At 39.0% G+C, this 24,670-nt stretch overlaps 2 protein-coding genes across 3 annotated transcripts; both read left to right on the plus strand.

The window, feature by feature from the left end:
- The first annotated feature begins 230 nt into the window (after positions 1 to 230).
- LOC124259476 lies at positions 231 to 14,559 on the plus strand. The gene is made up of 3 exons (XM_046693610.1): positions 231 to 304; positions 12,555 to 12,618; positions 13,466 to 14,559. Exons 2-3 carry the CDS (start codon positions 12,600 to 12,602, stop codon positions 14,557 to 14,559), a joined length of 1,113 nt encoding a protein of 370 aa, XP_046549566.1. The 5' UTR covers positions 231 to 304; positions 12,555 to 12,599.
- On the plus strand, positions 14,377 to 24,365 carry LOC124259475. 2 transcript variants are annotated; one of them, XM_046693609.1, is made up of 8 exons: positions 14,377 to 14,684; positions 17,796 to 17,855; positions 18,301 to 18,378; positions 19,464 to 20,184; positions 22,649 to 22,746; positions 23,042 to 23,275; positions 23,568 to 23,622; positions 24,098 to 24,365. In XM_046693609.1, exons 1-8 carry the CDS (start codon positions 14,573 to 14,575, stop codon positions 24,300 to 24,302), a joined length of 1,563 nt encoding a protein of 520 aa, XP_046549565.1. In that variant the 5' UTR covers positions 14,377 to 14,572; the 3' UTR covers positions 24,303 to 24,365. The 2 variants fall into 2 exon arrangements, with proteins under 2 accessions (XP_046549565.1, XP_046549564.1); XM_046693608.1 differs by having other exon boundaries at positions 14,382 to 14,684; positions 17,796 to 17,849; positions 18,304 to 18,378; positions 22,649 to 22,767.
- The last annotated feature ends 305 nt before the right edge of the window (positions 24,366 to 24,670 follow it).

Raw genomic sequence — 24,670 nt, forward strand, 5'->3', positions numbered from 1 at the left:
GTTATACATAGTTATTTATGATAAATTATATAAACCTGTCATCGAAGGACAGTCGTAACAACCCCATCGCGACGTAACAACCCCACCTCTCCAAAACAGTCCACTCATCGCCAAGTCTTTAATACCCGGTCGTAAAGTCAATATTCAGTTTCACAGGGAGCACAGTTTAATTCCTCGCCGGCGAGGTTGTACAAAACGTTATCAACTCGCCTTATCTATCAATTGCGTTACATTACAATACAAGACCCCCGATCTCAATATATGTGTAACTAACTGCACCCGTCTGCGGAATCGGATCTGCAAGGTAAGAAATTTATGTTTAAATTTATCTCATTTAATGATTTTAGTAAGCAAACCAAACTGAGATAATTATGATAGTTACATTTCTTTTATCATCAAAACTGTAACAGCTTTAAATACATGTAATCAAGTCACTCATAAAAGACCCGTACATTAGCTATTAGCTCAGTATACAGTAAAAGCAACGCTAATATTTTGGACTCTAAGATGCTTCGGTGAGAGATCAAAGGCGCCGACAGTACTTTATCAGACGATAATGTGCACTATTTGCATTACGTCACAATGTATTGGCGTCACTGCGCCATTCTTGTCAGCCCCCTCGTAATCGAACAATTTTGCATTACGTCACAATGTTAGCGACGTCACGATGCATGTCAGTTGTCATCGCGTCGTACGGCCTCCTACAGTAAACTACTCCGTAGCATCCCGTGTCTTGGTTTGCAGTCGATTCACACAGCTAACGTCACTGGTGGAAACATTACGTATGTTTTACGACGGTTAAAATGTCTCAATTCGACTCACAAGTTTTCAGCGACAGGGTAACGTTGGCAATGTTTACTTCCCACAATGCAATCGTGGAATGTCGCTTGACTAATTAGCTTCATCTCGATGTACTGATCTGAACTTACGTTGGTAGTAGAAATGCGACGTTCATATTACCCGATATGGTTCACGTAAATCACATATGTAATTAAAACATTTAGAGAAGATATTTAATCCGAACGTAAACCGTCATCAAACTGTTAATCATTTATTATTTTTTCTGGTAACGTTCGTCTTAACACTTTCCGTAAAGATGCCAAAATAAAAAAAATTCGTAGCACAGTGCTTTTATCAGTGCGCCATAAAAAGCGGAGACATTAACTGTTTTTTAACGCATAACAAAAATTTGGACAACATTTAACCATGTCTATTTCTCAAAACGGTGAGGCAGTTGCACTTACATTTATACCAACCGATAGGAAATTTAATATTCTACAGTTCTGTGTAATCTTATAGCCGTACGTAGATCCAGGACCACGCGAGCGCAATTCTCGCACAACGTTCACTTTTCAAAGCGTATAAAAATGTGCGTCTGAAAAAAAACTCGGCATCAAGGGGGTAAACCCCCTGGATGCCACAGGGACATATATGTCCTTCCCCTTCAACCCTGAATTTGAAGTCCAAAACAAATCAAAATGTCCCACGCACACAATGAAATCGCTAATGATAATTCTGAAACGTTGCCGATGCATCTAGAATCAGTTGGGATATTTTCCAAAATACAATTACACGAACGCCATAGAGCGCTTTCCGCCATATTGGATAGTGTTTACAAAATTACGTTTCACGAAATGTCGGTATTGAGACGCATATTACATCACGTATATTTCATATTAAGCTTCGAAAAATACATCACTGAATTCCCCATACATTTTAGAATCAAACTGCAACTGGTCTTTGTCACCAATACCAACTGTCTAGATAAAATGTGACGAAACATATTGGGTGTGAAAACGAACGCTGTGCTCGCTTGATTGAAATGTAAACAAAGGCAAATTTCGATTTTGCACTGCATAGCATTTTCTGTAATTTTCCAACATTCACCCGTCTATTCATAGCTTGCAATGGCTCAATACCTTTGGAATATGCAGTATCGTAGCAACAAATAGTAAATTATGAATAGATACAATGCAACGATTTGATAATTCATAAGAAATTGTCAAAGTGTCCGTGCAGCGTGACGCCATGACTGACGCAAAATCACGCAGAACGACAACTGTAATTATCAGCATTTTTGGCTTCTTCTCTTACTTACAGTGAAAATGATAAAAACATATAACAATACAAAGATAGTCAGATTACTTACATGTCATATTTATGTACAAACGATCCCTGAATCAATGGAAGGGTCCTCGCAAAACCCTGTGTATCCTTGTCAGCAAAGCCGCCATTTTGTAAGAAATAGGTCATCGGTAGTGATGTCATACGTCAACATTGTTGTACATATTAGGCAATTTCATTGAGGTGAAGGTCGGTATAACAAGGGTAAACACAATCGCCCAATCCTTCCGATTACACTGTCAGTATTATGGTATATCTTTTGCGTGTAGTTCAGATACTTTTTCATGAAACTGACATCAGTATCTACATTTAGCCTTGTTCAATATCATATCATACGTGCATATAGGGCTTTCGGTGTTTTCTTCTTTGAAAGTTTTTGATTGTTTGAATAATATTTACATAAGAAATTGACACATTTAGTGCAGTACACCATATTCTAAACCTTTACACAAGTGTTAGAAGATCAAACGTAGCCATAACTGCAATTACTTTAGTTCCTATGATGTACAATATTTAATACATTTGGACTAATATTTCAGTTTCATATGAACAGGTTAATGAAAGGCGTTTTAATTCAACCTTATAAGTAAAACTGATAATATTTAAAGGTCACCTGCAACCAAAAAATCAAACAAGAGAGTAAGAGATTTTATGGATAACAACTTCTTTATTATATATGATGCGACGTTTCGGTATGGATTCTTATACCGTTGTCAAGCAAGAGTGAAGTACTACAGCTCAGCCACCGTATGCCAGAGCCACGATAAAAATCCACAAGACCCCACCCAAGGCCAGACTGCTTGTGTGCTTCAGAGACACTGTGTTCTACAGTACCGCCCAGCACCTAACGGAAATCCTTGCCCCACTCGGTAAAACAGCGGACTCCTTCATCTCTGACTCAACAGACTTCTGTAACAAACTCCTCAAAATAACTGAAGCAGACCAGATCCTGAGTTACGATGTTGTGGACCTCTTCACAAGTGTCCCCATAGAAGAAACTCTCAAAATCCTCCGCCGACGCATCTCTGAATTAGAAACCCCCCTTGACACCAACCTCACCACTGACTCCATCATTGCCCTCACCTCTGCCTGCATCACCTCCACTTACTTCACCTGGGGAGACGACTACTATGAACAAATCCACGGCCTGCCCATGGGCTCCCCTCTGTCCCCAATACTCACAGAAATCTACATGACCTCCTTCGAACAGCAAGCACTCAGCACCTCAACCGTCAAACCAACCTGCTGGTACAGGAAGGTCGATGACACGTTTGTCATTCTTCGGCAAGACCAAGACCCAGCAGCCCTCCTGCAACACCTCAACCAACAGCACCCCCGGGTCCAATTCACCTTAGAAACAGAATCCAGTGGTCAACATCCCTTTCTAGATGTCCTTGTAACCAGAACCCCATCCAACAAGATCCAAACCAGTGTCTATAGAAAGCCAACCCACTCCGACCAATACATTCATTTTGACTCCAACCACCCCTTGAGAACCAAAACTGGCATTATCTCCACCCTCACCAGACGAGCCATCAACCTTTCCTCCACCAGTCCCACTACAGAAATACAGCACCTCCGCCATGTTTTCACCAAGTTCAACCACTACCCGTCAAAACTAGTCGATGAAATTATCAGTACCACACTCCACCCAACAAGAAAACAGGCCTCCAACAAACCTGAACCAGCACCTATTCGTATCTCTCTCCCCTTCATAGGCAAGACCTCTCACCACATCAGCCGTCTCCTGAAGCGACAGGCAGGCATCGAAACCTACTTTACCAGCTCTACACCATTGAAAACCTTACTGAAAGCTAATGGCAGGAACACCTCTAAACGACAACCTCAACCCAAAGGTGTTGTCTATAAAATCAACTGTGACTGTGGTGAGGCCTATGTAGGCGAAACCTCCCGGCCCATAAACATCAGAATCAAAGAACACTTATCATCTACCCTTAAATCTGACAGAAAATCGGCAATATCAGACCACATCATCAACTGCCCCAATCACAACATAATCTGGGACAATGTGGAGATATTATCCAAAAACCACCAGGACTTCACCAAAAGGAAACTTGCAGAAGCAGTTCAAATCCGGAGACACAAGCCCTCAATCAACAGAGACCAGGGATATCTCATCCCTTCTGCATACAATGAACTGATAAAAACAACAGATTACAACACTTGAGCTATCATTGTTAATTAATCTCATCAGCATGTATATTTTGTTTCTACCTCCACCACCATTGGCTTCCTATTGTCACTACATTATTGCCACCGTGCCTTGTTGTTGTTGTTAATCCCCTTGATTCATTCCTACATGTTGTTATTACTTAATCCCTGTTCATGTATATAAGTCTGTTCTGTGCTGGAGTACTTCACTCTTGCTTGACAACGGTATAAGAATCCATATCGAAAGGTCGCATCATATATAATAAAGAAGTTGTTATCCATAAAAATCTCTTACTTTCTTATTAGTCACCAACTTCTAAATGCCAATCAAACAGATAAAAAAATCAAACATAATTAAAACACAATTATCACTTATTATACATATAATATACATTGCTGGTTATGAAAAAACATATAAACAAAATTATAAGCGTACAATCGCAAATCAAAAGTGCAATATTGTGTACTTCGGTTTACTTCCCAAGAAACGAAGCAGCCGGGATACCGAACCCAGTAAGAGCGGGTGGGTGTGCACTCAAGTGTAACGGCTGGTTCATTTGCAGATGCCCTTACGGCTGATTGTGTGTGTATATGTACAGATGTTGGGTTTTGTAAATACATGCTCATTTTTTTGTGTATAACATTTTGCAATCAACAGACATCATAACATGTCATGTGTTCAAGTATCACACCTGCCTGTCTGTGTAATTACATAATGTGACAGAGACGGAACTCGGGCCATAAATCAATGCATTTTGTTTATGGTGTATAGCCTGATTGGTGTTAAGTTCAAATTGCATGTGGTCAGTGATAGCAGCTGTGTATTGAATATTGTCATTAGCAGACAGGCAGGCAGACACACAGGTGTCAATAAAACAAGACACTGAGTTTAGTCTGTGACAACGACATATCTATATCACAGTTGGAAATTCTGTCAACGCTAAATAATGACATTGCTTTTAAGTATCGAACTGAGAAAGTGACTCGGTAAGAAGAACGTGTGGTGAAATAGACAAATGAAATTATATAAACAGTTAATTTACTGTCATAACATATAAAAAGCTCGCGCCTGTGAGATATCAACAAAACATTAGAAAAATAGCTCACACCAAAGCCTTCACCGAGTATTCACCGGACCGCTTCCAAGCTGCGCGAACCTACTTCACTGCGCACGTGCTATAAGCGCAGCCCAGCTGTTGAAACCCGTTTTCCCCAGAAAAGTCTGGGGAAAATTAGTGAAACGTTTGAACTCCGATTTCGCGCGTTTTTTTTCATCGCGTTATTTTTCAACTTTATAAGTTGAATTTGCATTTTTTGACGATTTGTTTCGGTAAGTCCATACCGAAAGGTATCAGAATCTGCAAAGTTGTGTTTTACGTTGCATGTGACCTTTAATGAAATTTATGTTATAAGTTATGAAATGTATATGCACACATATTTCAAGGAACTGTCTTGTTCATTGCATATGTTTCTGTCGTTTTATAGACAAAACAATGATGTATATTAATTGGGCAGGTGCGCGTTTGTCGGTAACGTTTTATGATTCACTGTCACTGTTTTCGGTAGTATAATCACTTCATATTCGATTCAAAGATATTGTGATGAGAGGATGTCAAACTCAACCTATAATAGATAAACCATGTCATGTCTTAATATGGACAAATCTTACATCCATATTCTAATATATAGTTACATTACATACTTATGAAGAGAAATAGCTACAAAATCATAAACAAAGAAAATTCTTATCCTAAACAAAATATTCGGGTGTTGTGAAATATTATTTTTCATTTAGGTTAAATTGATGCCAAACACATGCGCGGGTTGCTCACAATAAGATACACAGTCAAACCGTCTAATTCTTGATAGATTCAGGACACTATTTAAATGGCAAAATCAGTCATTTTATGTTTTGTCTAAAGAGTGTTAAATTCTGACATAGAAGCCGAGACCTTTGTTCAATATACATGTAATGGAAATTAGGTGAGATGTATACTAATCAGCATACTTATGTCGTGTTTTTCCGACGTCGCAAAATGCATAAAACAAGCAATGACGTCAACTAAAATGCTTTATTATTTTCAGCAATTCCATTACATTTGATAATATGGCTAGTACTCTGGTAATAACGATGCAAAATTAGTCAAAATACGTCTACACAAACAGGAGTACTAGTATATGGGAATCTAAGAACTAAGTTAATATACCGGATAGGGCCATCCGAATCGCTGTTTCGTGCTTTCACATGTAGTACGTTGTCATCTTTTCTTATCAATTGTGAAACTACCATAGCGTATCCGCTCACATTGGGGAACTTTAAATTGGAATAGTCTGGTTCACCGTGAACACAAAAAATAACGAAAATATAGCGTCCGTATCCACAACAAATTCTCTCCATGTGGTCTGAGTTACATTGACCTAGTGTTTAGCATAACGGAGTTATGGCCCCTTATCATTATAGGTGTATGACCTCTCTGTCGTCGTTTGACGTCATAGAAGAAAATCCATTTTTGACATTTATTGCGAGTCATTTTTAATGTTAAGCGCATTACGTTATGCATAAGCACATAAATCCAATTCATATACACTTATGTCGTTCAGATATCAGGCTGTATTTTCTTCGCTCAAACGATCCGTAAAGACGCCAAATTAAAAAAGTCGTAGCACAGTGCTTCAATCGGTGCGCGATAAAAAGCGGTAAAATTTGCTTTTTGCATAACAAATATTTGGACAACATATTGCAAGGTCTATTTCTCAAACCGCCGAGGTAGTTGCACTTATATTTATACCAAGGGATAGGACATTTAATATTCTACATTTCTGTTTAATTTTATAGCCGTACGTAGATCCAGGACCACGCGAGCGCACTTCTCGCACAACGTTCACTTTATCAAACCGTATAAAAATGTGCGCCTGATAAAAAACTCGGCATCCAGGGGGTTAACGTAGGGGGCAGAGACATCAATAGAACAGCGCGCCAGTTAGCCATGTGCGAGGCTTCTTAATTTAGGTCACCGACACCGTCGTTTGTTTTCTGCCTTAGATTAATCATATTTATCCTTAGAAAGTATTAAATTTGGCATCTTATAAAAGAAACACAGTTCGTTCAAGCGTCCTCATGCTTTAACTATAATAGTTCAGGGCGGAATTGTGCTTTATTACACTATACATGGTGAACTGTATTTCTTAAACAGTGTTTTGATTGTGACTCACAAACGTCGTGTACGTTTTGCCAAACTACAACTTTATTTGTGATCAAGAGAAATATACTGTGAATATAAAATAAAAAAATGCATGCATGACAACTCGTACTTATAGGGGCCTACCATATTCCAGTCTAAAATAAAAATCAAACATATCAAATTTCGTCAAAAATCTAACAAGAACGAGTTGAAGTGTTGTCAAAAGTATCCTCGTCATTGATAACTTTCTGCTTGAACCCAGGGCGGTGGGGTAGCCTAGTGGTTAAAGCGTCCGCTCGTTACGCCGAAGACCCGTGTTCGATTCCCTAAACGGGTACAATGTGTGAAGTCCATTTCTGGTTTCCCCACCGTGCTATTGTTAGAGTATTGCTAAAAGCGGCGTAAAACCATACTCACTCAATGACTCTGGTTGAACCCCATTTCTAGTGTCCCCGATGTGATGTTGCTAAAATATTGCTGGAATCGGATAAGGAAACTACTATGTCACTCACTCTGAATGAAGCTAGTCGCAGTTCATTTCATAAGTGAATGTCTTTAAGAGGAACCTGCACGTAAATGTTACATTCTCTTTACATATCGCTAGTTTTATATTTATATCTGTGAATTCTCTAGTCTTTTTACTGTCCTTTGTCGGCAGGTTTTTTATAATATACATATATTTCATGTCAATATCAAATGTTCTCGTCACGATATGGCTGAAATATTGCCGATGTGACGTTAGATATTAACTCACTCACTCACTCACTCTGTTCACATAACAAAACATTATTTCTTTATAACAACATTCCATTCTTATTACACTGCATACCATTGCATCCTTATTACATTACATTACATTACTATCGCATAACAGAACACCCTTACAACATTACATTCTTATTACACAGAATTACATTACATTCTTATTGCATTACATAACATTACACTTTTATCACATTTCAGAACAGAGCATTTTTATTACATACCAGAACATTCGTATCACATTACCTTCTTCTTATGTGACATTACATTCTTATACCATTACATTCTTTTCTTATAACATTACATACCATTGCATTACATTTTTATTACATACCATTAGATTACATTCTTATAACATATCGTAAGTTTACATTCTTATCACATTCTTATTACAATACATACCAGTATATTACATTTTTATTACATAACATTACATTACCTTCTTTTAACATAGCATTACATTACACTCCTATAACACTATATAACATTACATTATTATTACATAGCACCAACATTACATTCGTATTCGTTTCCACATACTTGTGCTAGATCAAAGCGCTAACACAATATTATAACACAATCTGATTGGGAGACGCTAGCAGGTTATAGTCACAGGAGTTATCCCACCGGGTTGCCGGTATTCTGCTGGGCGAACAGAGCAGTTTTGAACAAAATCACTTGCTTAGGTGAAACCACATGTATCAGATGGGCTTCGTTGGGGGCAGGACTGAAGTATGAGAAACTTTCAGGAGTCAAGCTGCCACACACAACACAACAAAGATAACATTACAATCGTATTACCAAAACTTCAAATTCTAATTAAGTAACAGAAGATTATTATTACATTGCATGACATTAGCTTCTTATTACATAACATAACATTCTTATTAAAAGACATGACATTGTCATTGCATTAGTCTTAATGCATTACATTGCCTTAGATTTGCATTATTAGATTACATTGTTGCATTATTACATCACATTATATCACATTATTACGTTACATTACATAACTAGTGTAAACTATTCCATCATTAGATATGTAAGATGGCAAAAGCAGCAACTGTCGATTTAACAAAAATAACCCTAAAACATTTTATTCATGATACAGCATAAACATAAACATGGCAGCTGCTTTCTCCTTCCTTCACTGTGCTGGACTCGGGGTTTCACCGTACACGAACGTGTGAACACACTATGTGTAAAACCCAAAGCATGTGCTTGGAAATGAAGTGCAGATCTAGATGTACAGTACTCGTGTTAGCAATAAAATACCTGCTTGACAGAAAATCGATGGTAAAATCAGCATGACCTAAATATAAAACAGCGTTAACTTTACTCTGCTAAAGGAGCTCTGCACTGCCAGCAACCATATCTGGGGCTCAAGTGGTGTGAAAGGTATGAAAATTATATGAATTATTATTTGAAGCTTTATAGTAATTTAATGATGAAAAAAAGTGAATATATTTAGGTCATGTTGGGTTTCCATTTCTCCTTTATTAATCGAGTAGGTAATAACTTACAGTAATATTATTTCACTTAGTAATTCATGAATACTTACACATGGGTGGATAGGTATTATATTTTCGTGAATTAATTCAGAAATCAATACAAAGAAATGCAAATACATGACTTTAATAGTAAAAAAGTGTAGCAGTCCAAATTCTAGACTGATATATAATACAAAGTGGTAATTATAGCAATAGAGACAATGGTACCAATATTTACCTCTCGGCAACAGTAATCCAACTTCCAAAATTAAGTCTAGGCAGAGTATCCTGGGGTCTAATGCTCGTCATACTAAGCTGATCTTCTTGTTACTTGAGATGTCATGTGACATGAGATGCAAGAGTTAGCTCCACCTATATATCTAAAAACAGACTCCACACGATTCTTCAACCCATGCTCATTATATTGATCATTGGCTTCTTTGAGTATTGAACTCCACGTTTTCATGACGTTGTCAGATAGTGGAACTTTATTAAACTGCAGTTTTCAACATTAAATATCCCCGTACTTTATATGCAGGATCTAGGAAGTTCGCTTTTTTGCATGTGTACGATTTTCATTTTCAAACAAAACTCGGCTAGAAACAAACACTAATAACTGTGTGAGGCAAGATGATTGTCAAAATTAATGGTCCACAGTGATTTATCGACCTTCTTGAAAACCGCATCCAATTCCTTGTGTTTAGGGGTGGTGTTAACGAGAAATAGTGGTGCGTACATAAGATGTGTGTATTTGAAAAGTTTGTTAACGCTTAACGTCCTGGTTCCCTACTTCTTTTAAGAGTACATTTTGTCCGATATGTATTCAGTAAATACAGGTGTGTCTTTGCCTGACACATTTCATTGTTTCTGTGACTTTTTCACACATTGTTTCATGGACATATCATTCTCTAGCAATGATATAGTTTCTTCAATTACATGTTTTGTCGGATATGTGTCCTGTAATGACAGATGTTTATTCGTTTGAATTATATAAATGATGCTTGATAGGCATTTTAGAAGATACTATTTGATGAACATGAAGAAATGTCTGGGATTTCATCTTTTTATTCCTTCATACAACGTTTCGGGGCCTTTTCCGGCCCCATCATCCGGTAAAAATAATAAACAATTAACTGTGCCCATGACGTCACAATGCTTATGACGCCACAATTATTGTTTTAATTTAGAAATGTACAGACACTTATAAATACATGTCTAGAATGTAAAGTAATTACAGTGTATACATAGAAATTATGATTTACACATGGGTACAGTGTTTCTTATCAAACAATGACGAAGGTAGGCCAAGGTACTTGTCTATTGTTTAATGAACCATGCATTAGGAAGGTACACACCCTGATCCCTGTTTATTGCTGGTTTTGTACGTTTGATGCTTTTTGTTTATTTCATTTTATTTTTATTTTTTTGGGGCGAGGGCTTCGGATTCCCCGTCAACTTTATGATTAGGATTATTCACAATGTGTTGAGAAACTGCAGATTTCAGATCCGATCCGGTCTGAAGACTGAAGTGTTCTTTCACACATGTAGCTACTGGTCTGCCTGTCTCACCAATGTAGATTTCACCACAGTCGCATTTCACTTTATACACAAAGCCTCTTGGGTTAGGGATAGCCTGATTGAGTTTTAAGGGTTTTGCCAGGCGAGATACTAGGGTCAATCCTGGGCGTTTCCTGTACACGTCTGCTGACTTGGTGGCTGATGAGCCCAACATACTGGATGTTGATGCGGATGGGAGATACTTCAGGTTTTAAGGACGCGGAACTTGATCTTGTAGTGTTTTCTTTATAGTGGTTTCTACAAGGTACTTGGGATAACCATTGTATGTGATGAATGCTGTCTTCAGGTAGTCAACTTCTTGTTGCAGTAAGTCAGGGGTACAAATTGTTTTCGCGAGTGTGGTAACACTTGCTCTCTTGATATTGGGGATGGTGGTTTGAGTGGTAGTGAATATATTGGTCTGTGTGGGTAGGTTTGCGATAGACCGACGTGATGAGCTGGTTATTGGAGTTGTCAATGGCGATGTCCAAGAAAAGGACTTTGTTGTGCTGCTCTGTTTCCATCGTAAACTAAATTCTAGCCTGTTGATTGTTGAGGCTGTTTAGGAATGCATTGGGGTCATGATGGTTGTCTAGGATAGAGAATGTATCATCAACTTTCCTGTGCCAAAGTAGTGGTTGGAGTGGTGAAGTAGCCAGAGCATTCTTCAAAGTTGGTTATGAAAACCTCAGGTATGAGAGGTGAGAGTTGAGATCCCATGTGTAGACCATGAATCTGCTGATATTCTGATCTTGCCATGTAAAATAGGATGTTTAAAAACAGCTGGATACAAGGCTGCCGATGCTGTCGATGGCTAGTTTTGTGTCGATCTGGTCTATACAGGACTTTAATCGAGATCGCAGGATTGCTAGGGATTCCTCTAGAGAATGTTAGTGAATAAGTCTACCACGTCATAACTGACCATGGTGCCACTAGTTTGGTAATCCGCAAGTTTGTTAACAAACCATGGTGAATCACTGACGAAGGATTTACCTTCTTTGCCTGAAACGCATTGTGACGTCAGGGGCATAGTTAACTGTTTATTAGTTTTCCGGATGATGGGGCCTGAACAGGATAAAGAATAAAAAGAAGATGAAATCCAGGAAATGTTTATTATTTAATGGATGTTTGTTCAATGAAGATTTGTTCACAGTACACAGTGTTTCATGGTTCTTCTCTCGCCATAATATTGTTTCTTCAGTGAAAAGGGATATGACTCTGTGGGTACTTTCTGTAAAGTGGAATCAGTCTGAACTTGACTTTTCAGGATGCCATACAGTGATGGTTAAATACATCGAAAAGATGGCAGAGTATGGCAGAATGGATTGAAAGTAAGTATAATCTGTTTTATCTAATCATACACCATCATCTCAACACGACTTTTATCTCAAGATCGAGTGTAACTCTATTTCAATGTTTCCAACTGCATTTATAAGTTACTTTATTCAGAACTGAAGGACATTGTCCCTAGATATTCCTTAAGAACATTAACATTGTGTATCTTCATAAGGGCTCGAAATTTGAGAATTGAAGGTGGGCTGTAAATATAGGCTGGAATACATTCTGATCTGCATAAATCATAAAATAGACATATTAGCAACATGTGATATTCATATAACAGCAAGTATAAAATACATTTGTTACAACCTACTTCATTATATTCAACCATTAACTTTGGGAAAACAATATTTTTGTATATTCAAGTTATGTGATTGACATCGGAACTTGATTAACATTTGCAGTAAATCTTTGTTTAATGCGTCACAGGAAATATACAGTTCAGATACTAGAAGTGATTTAAATGTACTGCAGTTTACAAGAAATGATGAGTTACGTATTTTACTATTCCTGTGTTGTATATTAATAAATATACAACAGTGTTTAAAATCTAACATGAAATTATCTTTATCGCTGCAATCAGGGGCTTAACAGACATAGGAAAATCATAACAAAACAGGTAAAATTAGAAATGTTGTTCTCTGTGTCATCGACTTGGAACCCTTCTGTCGTAATGTGATTGTTCCTTTTACTGCAAATGTATCTGAAAATGCTTACACAATGCCTTCACGGAAAATAACCGATCAAATTACACATTTTTCTTCCACTTTCTGTGGACATGTCAGTGTAATTTGTAAATCCATCTTCTTTCCAACATGTAAACCGTTCGATCTTCTTCAGGTTGTTGTGACTGTGAAGAGGTAGCAACAGCCTTCTCCTCTGATTACAAAGGAAGATATTTCTTCTTGACACATCTTGATGTCAGCCTATTTTCTTCTAAACTTAAACATAACGAGACTAAAAAGAGAAAGTTGAAAGAATTTGAGAAGAAAGTTTCAGCATTAAGAAATACCTCAGGTGGTGAGATCCTCATTCATCTGCACGGTCAAGACCCAGAAGATAGGTATCTTGGGCACTTCGACAACTTTACTGACGCTTGCCTGAAGAATCTAATCCCTGACGGACAACTGTTCACGGATGTTTACAGGCGTCAGTGGTTGTCGGATGAATTTCCTAGTTTCGATGGTACCCCTGTTCTTCTCCTCACTGTAAACAAAGCACGGTCTGTATGTACAGTACATTTTTACACAAAGGTCCCATCGGATTGTATGATTGAAAATGCGTCGACCGTTGGTTTTGTCTCTCTCTTGTCCAGAAAGGTGATCACAGAAGAGACAGAACCAACACTTAGAGGAATCCACAACTTCGAGCAACGGCTTCATGAAAACAGACACATTGAACTTAAAAGTGTGTTCATGAAAAAAGATCGAACATTTCATAATATTTCCACGTTTGTTGATTACATCTGGACTGATCTGAGATTCAGGGAAAATTTATGTTCCATGTCAAAACTTGAAGGTGGGGGTTCTTTCTTCGTGGGAATTAATGAAAAAAATGGAGGTGGCACTTACGACTCGAGGGAAATAAATCCCAACGGTTTTCCCTGCAACTGGAACCTTGACGAGATCAAGACGTCTTTGGATGATAAACTAGAGTGTGACGCATCCTATCAACAACCAGACGGTGCTCTCACGTCTGTCCCCACCAGGCTCATTGAGGTTGAACTGTACAACTCTCCTTTGCAAATCAAGAATAGTTCTCAAAATTTCAAGATATTAGAAATTGCAGTCGGGTATGTTGAGGGCATTGTATTCTATAATAGAAAAGGCCCTGAAACCTACACCATTGACAAGGAGGGACATATACTGCGAATGGAACATAGTGAATGGTTGGAGAGAATACAGTCGTTTAATATAGTTGATATCAAGCAGTAACATTTTGAACACCATGTCTGTCTACGACAGTGATGCATCTTCATTTTCACATCCTTCATCTTTCTCTGACCAAAGGTTTAAAGCCATAGTGGGCACTCCATTGCATTCTTCTCGTGATTATAGAGGTAAGCATTAGCTTTTGTTAAAATATATTTTATATGTACAGCGCGTGGCCATATTATTATATCATGTATAGCGATGCCCGTTTTTAAAAGACTGCTACTGAAAAACGACCCCGCGTATCGTCGAAATATTTTGTCACATGATCGACCATGATGCCACGTGTCTGTCACGTGACTCTATTTTTAATCTATTTGTCGTCTGCTACATATTCTGGCTATTTCCGGCAACGATGGGGGAAATCAGCTGATTTGTCGGACCCAGTTAAGAAATTAATTGTAAAAAAGTTTCAAAGTGGCGAAAAATGTTCTAACATTGCAAGATTCTTTGGAATGCCTCGAAGCAGCGTATTCTCGGTGGTAAAGCGGTTTAATCAACGTGGATCAGAACGGCCGTATGAGAAAACTGACTCCTCGGGGCAATCGACAACTTTTGAGGATGGTCAGAGACAATAGGATTTCACCTTTGGGTAAAATAACTGAGAATTTGAACAACAATAGGGCTACACGACTGTAAGGAGACGATTATATGAAAATAAATTTCATAGACGTGTTGTCAGAAAGAAATACGAATTCGTGACTGTAATGTCAGAAATTGTTTGGCCTGGGCAGGGGAGCAACGATATCGTACAGTGAATAATTACTGGAATCGAGTAATCTTCTCTGACGAGTGTAATATTATCATTGGGGAAAACAATCGTGTTTTTGTTTGGAGACAGCCTGGTGAAGAATACCTCCCGCAATGTCTTTGTCCTGGACGACAGCCACGCGTCAGTTTGATGGTGTTGGGTTGTATCACCTGGCATGGTGTTGGTTCCATTTGTGTTGTTAATGGCAACATAACTGCTCAGAAATACACAGAAATCCTCGATGATATGCTTTGGTCCGTTGTAGCCAGACATTTTCCGGGAAACCGGTACATCTTCCAAGATGACAATGCCCCTGTACATCGGGCCCGTGTCGTTCAGGGTTACAAGCGACAAAATGACATTGCTGGAATGTTGTGGCCTGCACAGATTCCAGACGGAAATATACTGAACCTCATTAAAAAACGCACCACTTATAAACGTTCAGATTATTGAAAAGCACGTGTAAGGAATTGATAGTTTTTGACTGGATAATAACAGATGGGCGACTGACAAAAAACAACAAAACAGAAAAGACGCTCATTCATTGAAATGTTCCACAGTCAGAAAGGATCGAACACACGTGGGGTCAAATCAAAAAGTCAATATCGCGTGTGACCATTTGGATTGACACATGCAGTTCAACGTCTCCTCATTGAGTCAATAAGCTTCCGAAGAGAGTTCTTGAGGATGGCATTCCACGTATGCAGTAGTGTAGCCTCAAGTTCCCGGATGTTTCGCATCTCTTGTCGCCGCGAAAGACTTTGACCAATTTCGTCCCACAAGTGCTCCATGGGGGATACATCTGGCGACTGTGATGGCCAATGAACAACCTGGATGTGTTGCTGGGCCAGATACTGCATGGACAGTCTTGTTGCGTGTGCCCATGCGTTGTCCTGTTGAAAAGTATGGACATCCTGGTGGTGATTGAAGACAGATACGATGTGATTCTGAAGAATCTGCTCACGGTAATGAAGGGCATTAACTCTCCTTTGACAGACATGAAGGCAGTCCTTTGATTGTAATGTATTCCACCCCAGACCACGACACTCCCACCCCCCAAAGGTCTGTCTGAACCACAAACTCATCAGCATAACGTTCACCACGTCTACGCCAAACACGTAATCAGCCGTCAGCCTTACGTAGATGAAGACGTGACTCGTCAGTGACTACCACACCATGCCACTGTTGTAACCTTTACTGAAAATGCCTGCTAGCCCATTGTATACGCTCATTACGGTGTCTGTCAGTCAGAATTGGTCCAACGTAAGGACGTCGAGCATGGAGCCCTGTAGCGTGTAGACGGCGTCGCATGGAGTCAGCGCTGATGACCGCCACGTCAACCTTAAACTAGTGCAGCAGTCCTGGCAGTCGGCAGTGATATGGACAAGGTCAATATGGCGATCCTGATGGAGCGTCGTAACACGTTGTTGCCAAGGTCATTGAAGGTCACGGGTGCTGCCTGTCTACTGATGTCGTCTATGACGACTAACGATGGTGGAGTGGCCAAGTTCAAGTTGTTGAGCAATATCCCTGCTGCTGGTGCCAACCTGAATCATGGGTTAGTGCACGTTCTCTTTCTTGAGGTGTTAACCTCGGCATCTCTGTCCTCGTCTCACAATCGGTAGTGAAGCAATGAGAATCGGTTCTCATACACCCGCTATTAATGTCACAGTCAGTATGATTTTAGAATGAAATTCGCACTTTGATGGCGTGGCTGCATGTTGATGCATTTTGGAATTAAGATTCATTGTGGACAGGAATTTGTTTCTAAAGCATTTTTTTCAACTGGACATGCCCCCGACTTCATGTTAGTTATATTCATTGATCATTGTCATGCTGAAATCCATCTACATGAAAACATGGACAATGTTAGACTGGTTCGTTTTGAATGATGTTCAGTATAGTTTGAGAACTGTTGGCTCTACCTGAAGAATAGACTTCAGGGACGCCGAAGAAACTTTCAGTCGGCTGCTGACTTGAAACGCGAAGTGTGGGACATCTGGGAAAATATTCCCCTCAATTTCATCAGAAATCTTTATTCATTGATTCCAAGGCAGATATTGAAAATAATAAGGAACAAGGGACACATCACAAAATATTGAGGTAAGACTGTTTATATTTAACGAGTTATGACCCTTTGAACTCCCGCGTAAATTTGTCGTCAACAATCGGTCCGCCATGTTGGTACGTAATAATGTGGCCATCCGCCGTGTTGGTACGTAATAATGTGGCCACCCGCTGTATGTTTAAAGTATAAAACCTGTCTTATATGTGTTTGTTTATATATTCACAGACCACAAATTAAAATTCAAAATAGAATAAGAGATATGAAAAAAACATTAGTACTACAATGTAGTTATCTGGTATTCATACGAAATTGCCACCTTTGAGTAAGTTGGCGTAACTTAAAACAATCCAGTTATTGTTTTACTTTGTAATTTATGATATGTTATGTAGGTGTCTCTTTGATCGGTTGGCTTTCTTTCAGATTCTGAAAACAAAGGCAAAGAGAGTAAGACGGTTACACGTGATTCATGTGGAGGTACGCCCAGTAGAATTCATACATTAAATTGAATTACCAACAACATTGTCAGGTTAGGAATCTTGGTTTTGAGTCAATAACTATTGTTCTCTGCCATGCATACGATTGGGGCCTACTGAACCACTTAGGGTTGATGTTGTCTTCAACTTTATAAAAATGCCTTTGTATTATTCTACTGCGGCCAGTCAATGGGCAGATCGGGCTTTATGGGTAATCGTATGGGAAATTCATGTATTCGGTATTTTGTTCTGCACATACTATTATGTTGTTATTTGTTCACTTATATTTTCATAATGTTATTGAAAGTCTTGAAAATCATAGTCACGATCATATGAGGGAGACCCTGATTAGTCGATGCTATTTTCCATGGTGTAAGTGAAAAATCACATTTTGTTTGATTTGACATGTTAGCCATTTTACTGCGATCCACCACGTTTTCGTGTTTCTATTTCAGATACTGGCAAGCCAAAGGAGGGGTATCTATCTACAATATTCAGTTGCAGCTTGTTCCAGAAGGACATTTATGCAGGTATACCTATTCCTACAACATGTATTTGAAAGGTTCTGCTTTTACCTCATAGTTTTCTAAATTGAAGTCCACCCGAACATGAACTCTTTTGTGTGTCTTCCTGTCATAAATGAAGCCACTAGGAATATTTTTTTCAGTTATGATCCCTGAAAAACAAATCTTTAAAAATCCCAATGTTTCGAAAATCAACATTTCTTAGCAGTTTGTTTGGGTTTAAAGAGCACAACATGCATTTTTAATCATGTTGCAACATTTAGATACCTGTGCTTGACCTTGACCTCTGTGTTAGGAAAGTAGGTTCTTGTGAGTAGAACATACCATCTTTTTTATTTATACGTTTTTTACAGAGGGGCATATATGCCTGTGGAATGCTCTTAAGATACTTGTATTGAAGATTCACTCCCAAATCGTTAGTAATGAACTTGTGAAATGCCTGCTGAAGGGTGACAGAGATGTATGTATATTCTCTAGACCACACAAGCTGGTGACGATGTGTTCAACTATATTTAATCAGACATGTCAGTGGCTCTGACATTTGCTACACTATATTGCATTAGAACATGCAGATTGGTTAACAACACACACACACACACACACACACACATACACACACACACACACACACACACACACACACACACTTACTTGTCAACAGGGCCGGTTGGGTAGCCTAGTCAAACGTTCGCTCGTCATGCTGAAGACCCGTGTTCGAATCCCCACATGGGTACAATGTGTGAAGCCCATTTCTGGTGTCCCCGCCCTGATTTTGCTGGAATATTGCTAAAAGTGGCGTAAAACTAAACTCACTCACTCACCTTTCTCAACACTATACTATCTTATGCTTACGCTACCAAACTATATACGTCATAATTGTCGAGGTGATATCATAAGAGTGATATATAGTTTAGAAAGCATAATCGTGTAACCTGTAGGCGATCTTGTATTTACAAACGTAGTGGCTGTCAAGTCAAGACTTCAGTGCGATTGACAGGCTGCTGCTTCAGCAAGTAATTACTAATCTTAACTTAGTCATAATAATTGAGTAAGCTATAACCGCAATATACTAACACAAATTGGTGTTGCAGGTAAAGTGGTCACCTACCCTAAATGTATGCACAGGATGTTGTCAAGTATGTACCCAGAGATTCTGTCGGTACTTGAAGAAACATATGGACGGGGAGCATTTATCTACGTTGGAGGGTCTTTTCAGTGTCTGTTTCCAAGAGATACTAAACGATTTCACAAAATTAAGTCGGGGTTGATATGTGACATGTGCATTTTTGCAAACAATAAACCAGCTATCCTACTCACTGTTGCAAAGAACAAAAAACAGAGGGATCATTTCAACAGTTACAACTTGCAGATGAAAAGAAACTTGGAAGAATGGATAAGCGAAACATTGGTTGACTTCAAAGTCTTGTCTGTAGTTGTGACCCCTGACGACTTCAGAATCCGAAAACATTTCAAGCTAAAAAATTTCGACGTTGAGACACAATCGAGGACAAAAGTTCTTCCCTCAACCTTGGCAACAGTAATACTGACTATGGAAACCTTTTTTCGGAAGCTGGCAACCTGCAAGTTCGTTCAACGATTTTCTGGAGTTTCCGAAGAAACTGTATATTTTGATCAAGACTTATTTGAAGAATTCATTGAACTGATGGAAGAGGAAAATACCAAAACTGTGTATTCCAAATGTTCAGACTATACAGTGCTCCTGGCCTGTGAACTAGGCTACAGGTTAGCTTTGATTGGCCACACGTCTATCTATTCACGATCAGAAGAAAAGAGAGAATTTGAAGAACTAAGGTAAGATTTTTATTGATGTATCGTCGTTTATATCACACAACACTTCTCTAAAAATAGTTAATGTATTTCTCTCACTAATACTAACTATGAGCCCTCAGGGAAGTTATCACATAATTTGTTATAAAAAAAAAGAAGTATTTAGATTACAGCATTAAATTTTAAAGTTCAAATTGAATTAATGCAATGTTGCATTGAATCAACTCTCGCGGCCTCTACTGGCCAAACATTATTTCAAGCGAGCTCCATAGAGTTATGTCCCTTGCAGTGCTCTTTACGAATATCCTATGCACAACTTGAGATTGAAAACACTTCGGCAAACACCGATGACACAGTTTTCGATGTACGGAGGAATTGTTTACATTCAGTATATTGCAAGTGTATTCTGCTTGGAAGCTCTTTACCTCAAAGTTTCAGTTATCGATTTCAGGCAAGTCGGAAAGGATACTCTGTCTGTTATTACATCAATAGGAATCTAACGTGAGTGCATTAGCCCTTATACACATGTCTGTAGTACATGTATTTAGAAATATGTTTGGATTACGAGCAAAAAGGGAAGTTGCCGTATGCCCACCTTTTCTTGAAAGCTCCCCAATCATGTCCTCATCTTTGGTTGATTGTGGGTATCATGTAACCCATACTGCATGTATTACTTCTATCAATATCAGTCACTTCAATGTCTGGTTCGGAATTGAACATTTGTAGACCCTATCCATCTCTGTACCTGGATCTAAAACAACAGTTGTTCCAGAGTATTTCGAGATCATTCAAAGTCACACCTTCATTCATATGGACTCAAGCAACATGTCATTGACCCAAAACATACATCTGGGAATATCGTGGATTGGGTTATGTCCCTTGATGTCAGTGAAATTGTCAAAACAGTGAATGGTGAGGACTGACAGGTGTCTCACTGCTACCTTGTGTTTGTGACTTTAAATGTGTTCAGGCCGAAACAGGTAGAAAAGTTGGTTACTGCTAAGATCTTTAAAAGTTCTACTTCGTTGTCTGTAATCGACCTTTTGACGTGAATGAGCATCCCGAGCTCTATTACACCCTCAGAACTCCTTGACAAACATGCTCAGGGTTCGGACAAATACTCCTTGGTGCTGTCATGACGGTCATGAAGCCATGTGGAATCGCCGGGAAGCTGAACGACAGTGGCGGAAGCATCACCTTGAGGTTCACAGAGAATCAACTTCTTTTCTTCTGAATCTCCCACAGACCTAGCTCATTGTTTTAATCAGTTTTTCTCGGAAAAGATCAACAAAATTAGGCAAGACCTAACACAATTCCCCACAGGTGCACATGCTGATTTGGAGTGACATACAGTTCAGTGGCGAACCCCAGATTGACCTCGGTTCTTTCCAGGAGAGTGATATACTTGACATTGTTCGTTCATCCAAGTCGGCTACTTTAGATCTTGCACCAACACAGCTTGTTCTGGATCAAGTGGATATTCTCCTCCCAACTATCACAAGGTTAGTGAATAAAACCCTTGAATCTGCAAGATTCCTACAATCTTCTGAACTGCAGTGGCTATGCCTCTCTTGAAGAAGGACAACCTGGATTTAGATAACTCTAAGAACTTTCAACTCGTATCAATACTATCCTTTTTCATCTAAAATGGAAAAGCTGTGAATATCCGCCTAAGGGTTCATTTTTCATACAACCACCCCAGGAAGCCCTGCCTAGTCGAACCCACCAAGAACTTTCCTCTGCAACCTCTCAAACATGAACAACATGCTGTAATACAGCTCCTTACCCAGGAGGGATGCAAAGTATGTCCAAAGTGATGGCCAAGGATGCTCCTGATTATTCCATAGTTTGCTGTTTGTCTTTAGAGTTTAACAGGGGTAGGGAGTCCATAGACGATGACCAAAGGTCAGACAGGCCTTCAGATGCCACCCAACCGGAAACCATAGCCGCTATAAAATGAAGAATTTTGCCTGACCGACGAATGAAAGTATCTGAACTTTCTAAAGAATTACAGAAATGCCGAGGAAGTGAACATGTGGAGTTCTACCTTTGCATGACAACGCTCCGGTTTACAAGTCGAAAATTGCACAGGTCGCCATACGTGAATGTGGATTCGAACAGTTCAACTACCCACCAACCAGCCCAGATCTAGCCCCCAGTGACTATTTCCTGTTCCGGCAAACGAAATTTACCCTACGTTGATGACGAGGACATAAAGGTTGCCACACAGGCCTGGTTAGAGGACCAATCTGCGGATTTCTACAAAAGAGTTATCAAAAGCTTGAAGGACGAATTGTATAAGTGTATTGAGGTGAATGGACACTATATTGAAAAAGAAAAGTGCAAAAACCTTTTTGCGACTTGGTGTTATATTGATGGTACAAATTATATTGAACGCCCCTCGTAGTTCACTGAAAACCCAAATGTAAGCTAAATAATATAACCAATTCTTGGGAAGCATTTGTTTATATTTCCTCTGTCTTTACAGGAACGCTCAAAACCTGTCCATATCAATCAATTACGACAGGAGTGTTGCTGATGAGAACTTGGAAGAAGGCGATGTGCTCTTGTCGTCGTGGAAAGGGGGTACGATTCTATTTCGAGCGGGTAAGTTTCTTGTTCATTTTCTAAAAATTAGACACTGTTTAACAAAGAAAGAATAGTAAAATCTGAAAAAAAGAAAGAAACGCATAAGTAGAATAATCGGCGCTGATATTCATACAAAATGAATACCAAAATAATATGACTGTAAGTAATACTGAAATGCTGAAATGTATAAGAGGGAACCTAGTCACATTACTAATTGGCGTCAAATTTTAACTTACCCTCACTTATGAGAATATATATGTGCTTCAACTTACTGGTATGACGGTGATGACAGGGATTGCAGCTGCTCGAAGAACCTTGGCGTCAGCTGTTGTTAACCGCAGTGCAAAGGTGCAGGATGAAGAAAGACGCAACAGATTGATGGACCTGGTTTGCTTGCACATGAAAAAGGCAGAGGAACAATTAGAGAACACACTGCGCCATGCTGACTCTAAATCCCAGATAGCAGAACTGGAATTGTTCAGTACATATTCACGGGATGAAGAAACGCAGATGTATACCGTAGGGAGTAAGTATATGTTCACTACTTTTGATTGGAGAGGATGTTCAGTTCAATCTATGCCTCATTTAAATCCAATAAAGATTGTGGCATATTAAGGAAGATACTTACTGCTTTTTATGAGCATTTTATGATTACTTTATTGAGAAACTTGCCACTTTTTGCTGTGGCAACTGTGAACATTCTTATAATAAGCATTCATGTATGTTAGAACATAAATATTATTATGAATAACATTTGCTTTCTGTGAGACCTGACTGTCAGTGGCTCATCATTCTTTACACATTTAACATTTTGACAGAACCCAATGTTGCAGCTGATGCAGTGTCTAGGCCACCGACACAGGAGACTACAGGGTGGGTATTCAATTTACTCTACTTCTGTTACCATGGAACTAGTTCAACTTAAAAAGTTGTCTATATAAGCTATCATTATGTCAACACACAATAACATCTCACCAGTCAAGGGCCTTTGGCGACTAATCTGAACAGCTCTGATTAGTACTTGCAGTTTTGGGGTAAAGTAACCAAACACTGTCCCGAATCGTTTTTTGCCAGACTATAGTTGTTTTTATTGTACGATAACCTTTGGTACTTCACCAGATTGTATTTGAACGGAATACACTACCGTGGGTAACATTCCATACCCAAAACAGAGAACATGATTGCGAGTGATATGAATAGAACATTAAGTGCTACTAAAGTAAAATGCGTTGACATGCATGATATATTTGTTCCTATACGTATACGTATAACAAATATATCTGTTCCAAAATATTCCAGTCATATGGCTTACAAATAAATATTATTGTGTATCATGTGTGTCTTCCAGGTCCAGCTCCGAAGATAGCACAGTCCAAGAGGATCCTGATGCACAATATATCGATTCTGAGACATTAGAATCCAGTAATCTCAGGCAAATGGCGAAAGAAGAGGCAATGTATGAAGAATATCCTCTTGAACATTTTGATCACATGACACCTTCACAGAGCGCACAGGGGGGACGAGGCAACGTGCATATCCTCTGCTCGACTTGAGAAACCATTGTTTAGTCATTCAGAGGAAACAAAGTATAATATAAACACAGGCGATTGGAGAGCAAGAAGAAGGGTCAATGATCAAATTCACCTGCGTAAATGGCTGAGCACGCCGGAATTAAACATTGAAAGAAAAAGCTTTGGGAATATTTCGCTTATCTCAACAGAAAATCAACCAACACACAGGAGAGATACAACCAATCCAAACTCGATCAATCGTCCAGTTTCAGAAGGCACACATCAAAACAAACAAACTTCCTCAAAGCAAAACAAAATTCCTCCTCCTTCCTATCGGTGTACGACACTCGAAGGTGAACAACTGTTAAATACAGAACGTTTCCCGAGCCATCAAAGACATACACGACAGA

The sequence above is a fragment of the Haliotis rubra genome, unplaced genomic scaffold, assembly GCF_003918875.1.
Source record: "Haliotis rubra isolate DU_JTF1 unplaced genomic scaffold, ASM391887v1 Scf723, whole genome shotgun sequence".
Classification (NCBI taxonomy): domain Eukaryota; kingdom Metazoa; phylum Mollusca; class Gastropoda; order Lepetellida; family Haliotidae; genus Haliotis; species Haliotis rubra.

Bases quoted from the DNA above. Each gene is read 5' to 3' on its own strand.
- LOC124259475 (XM_046693608.1), top strand. From the start codon at position 14,573: ATGTCTGTCTACGACAGTGATGCATCTTCATTTTCACATCCTTCATCT. The intron at 23,276-23,567 runs GTAAGTATATGT...ACATTTTGACAG, and splicing joins GCAGATGTATACCGTAGGGA to AACCCAATGTTGCAGCTGAT. The intron at 23,623-24,097 runs GTGGGTATTCAA...TGTGTCTTCCAG, and splicing joins CCGACACAGGAGACTACAGG to GTCCAGCTCCGAAGATAGCA.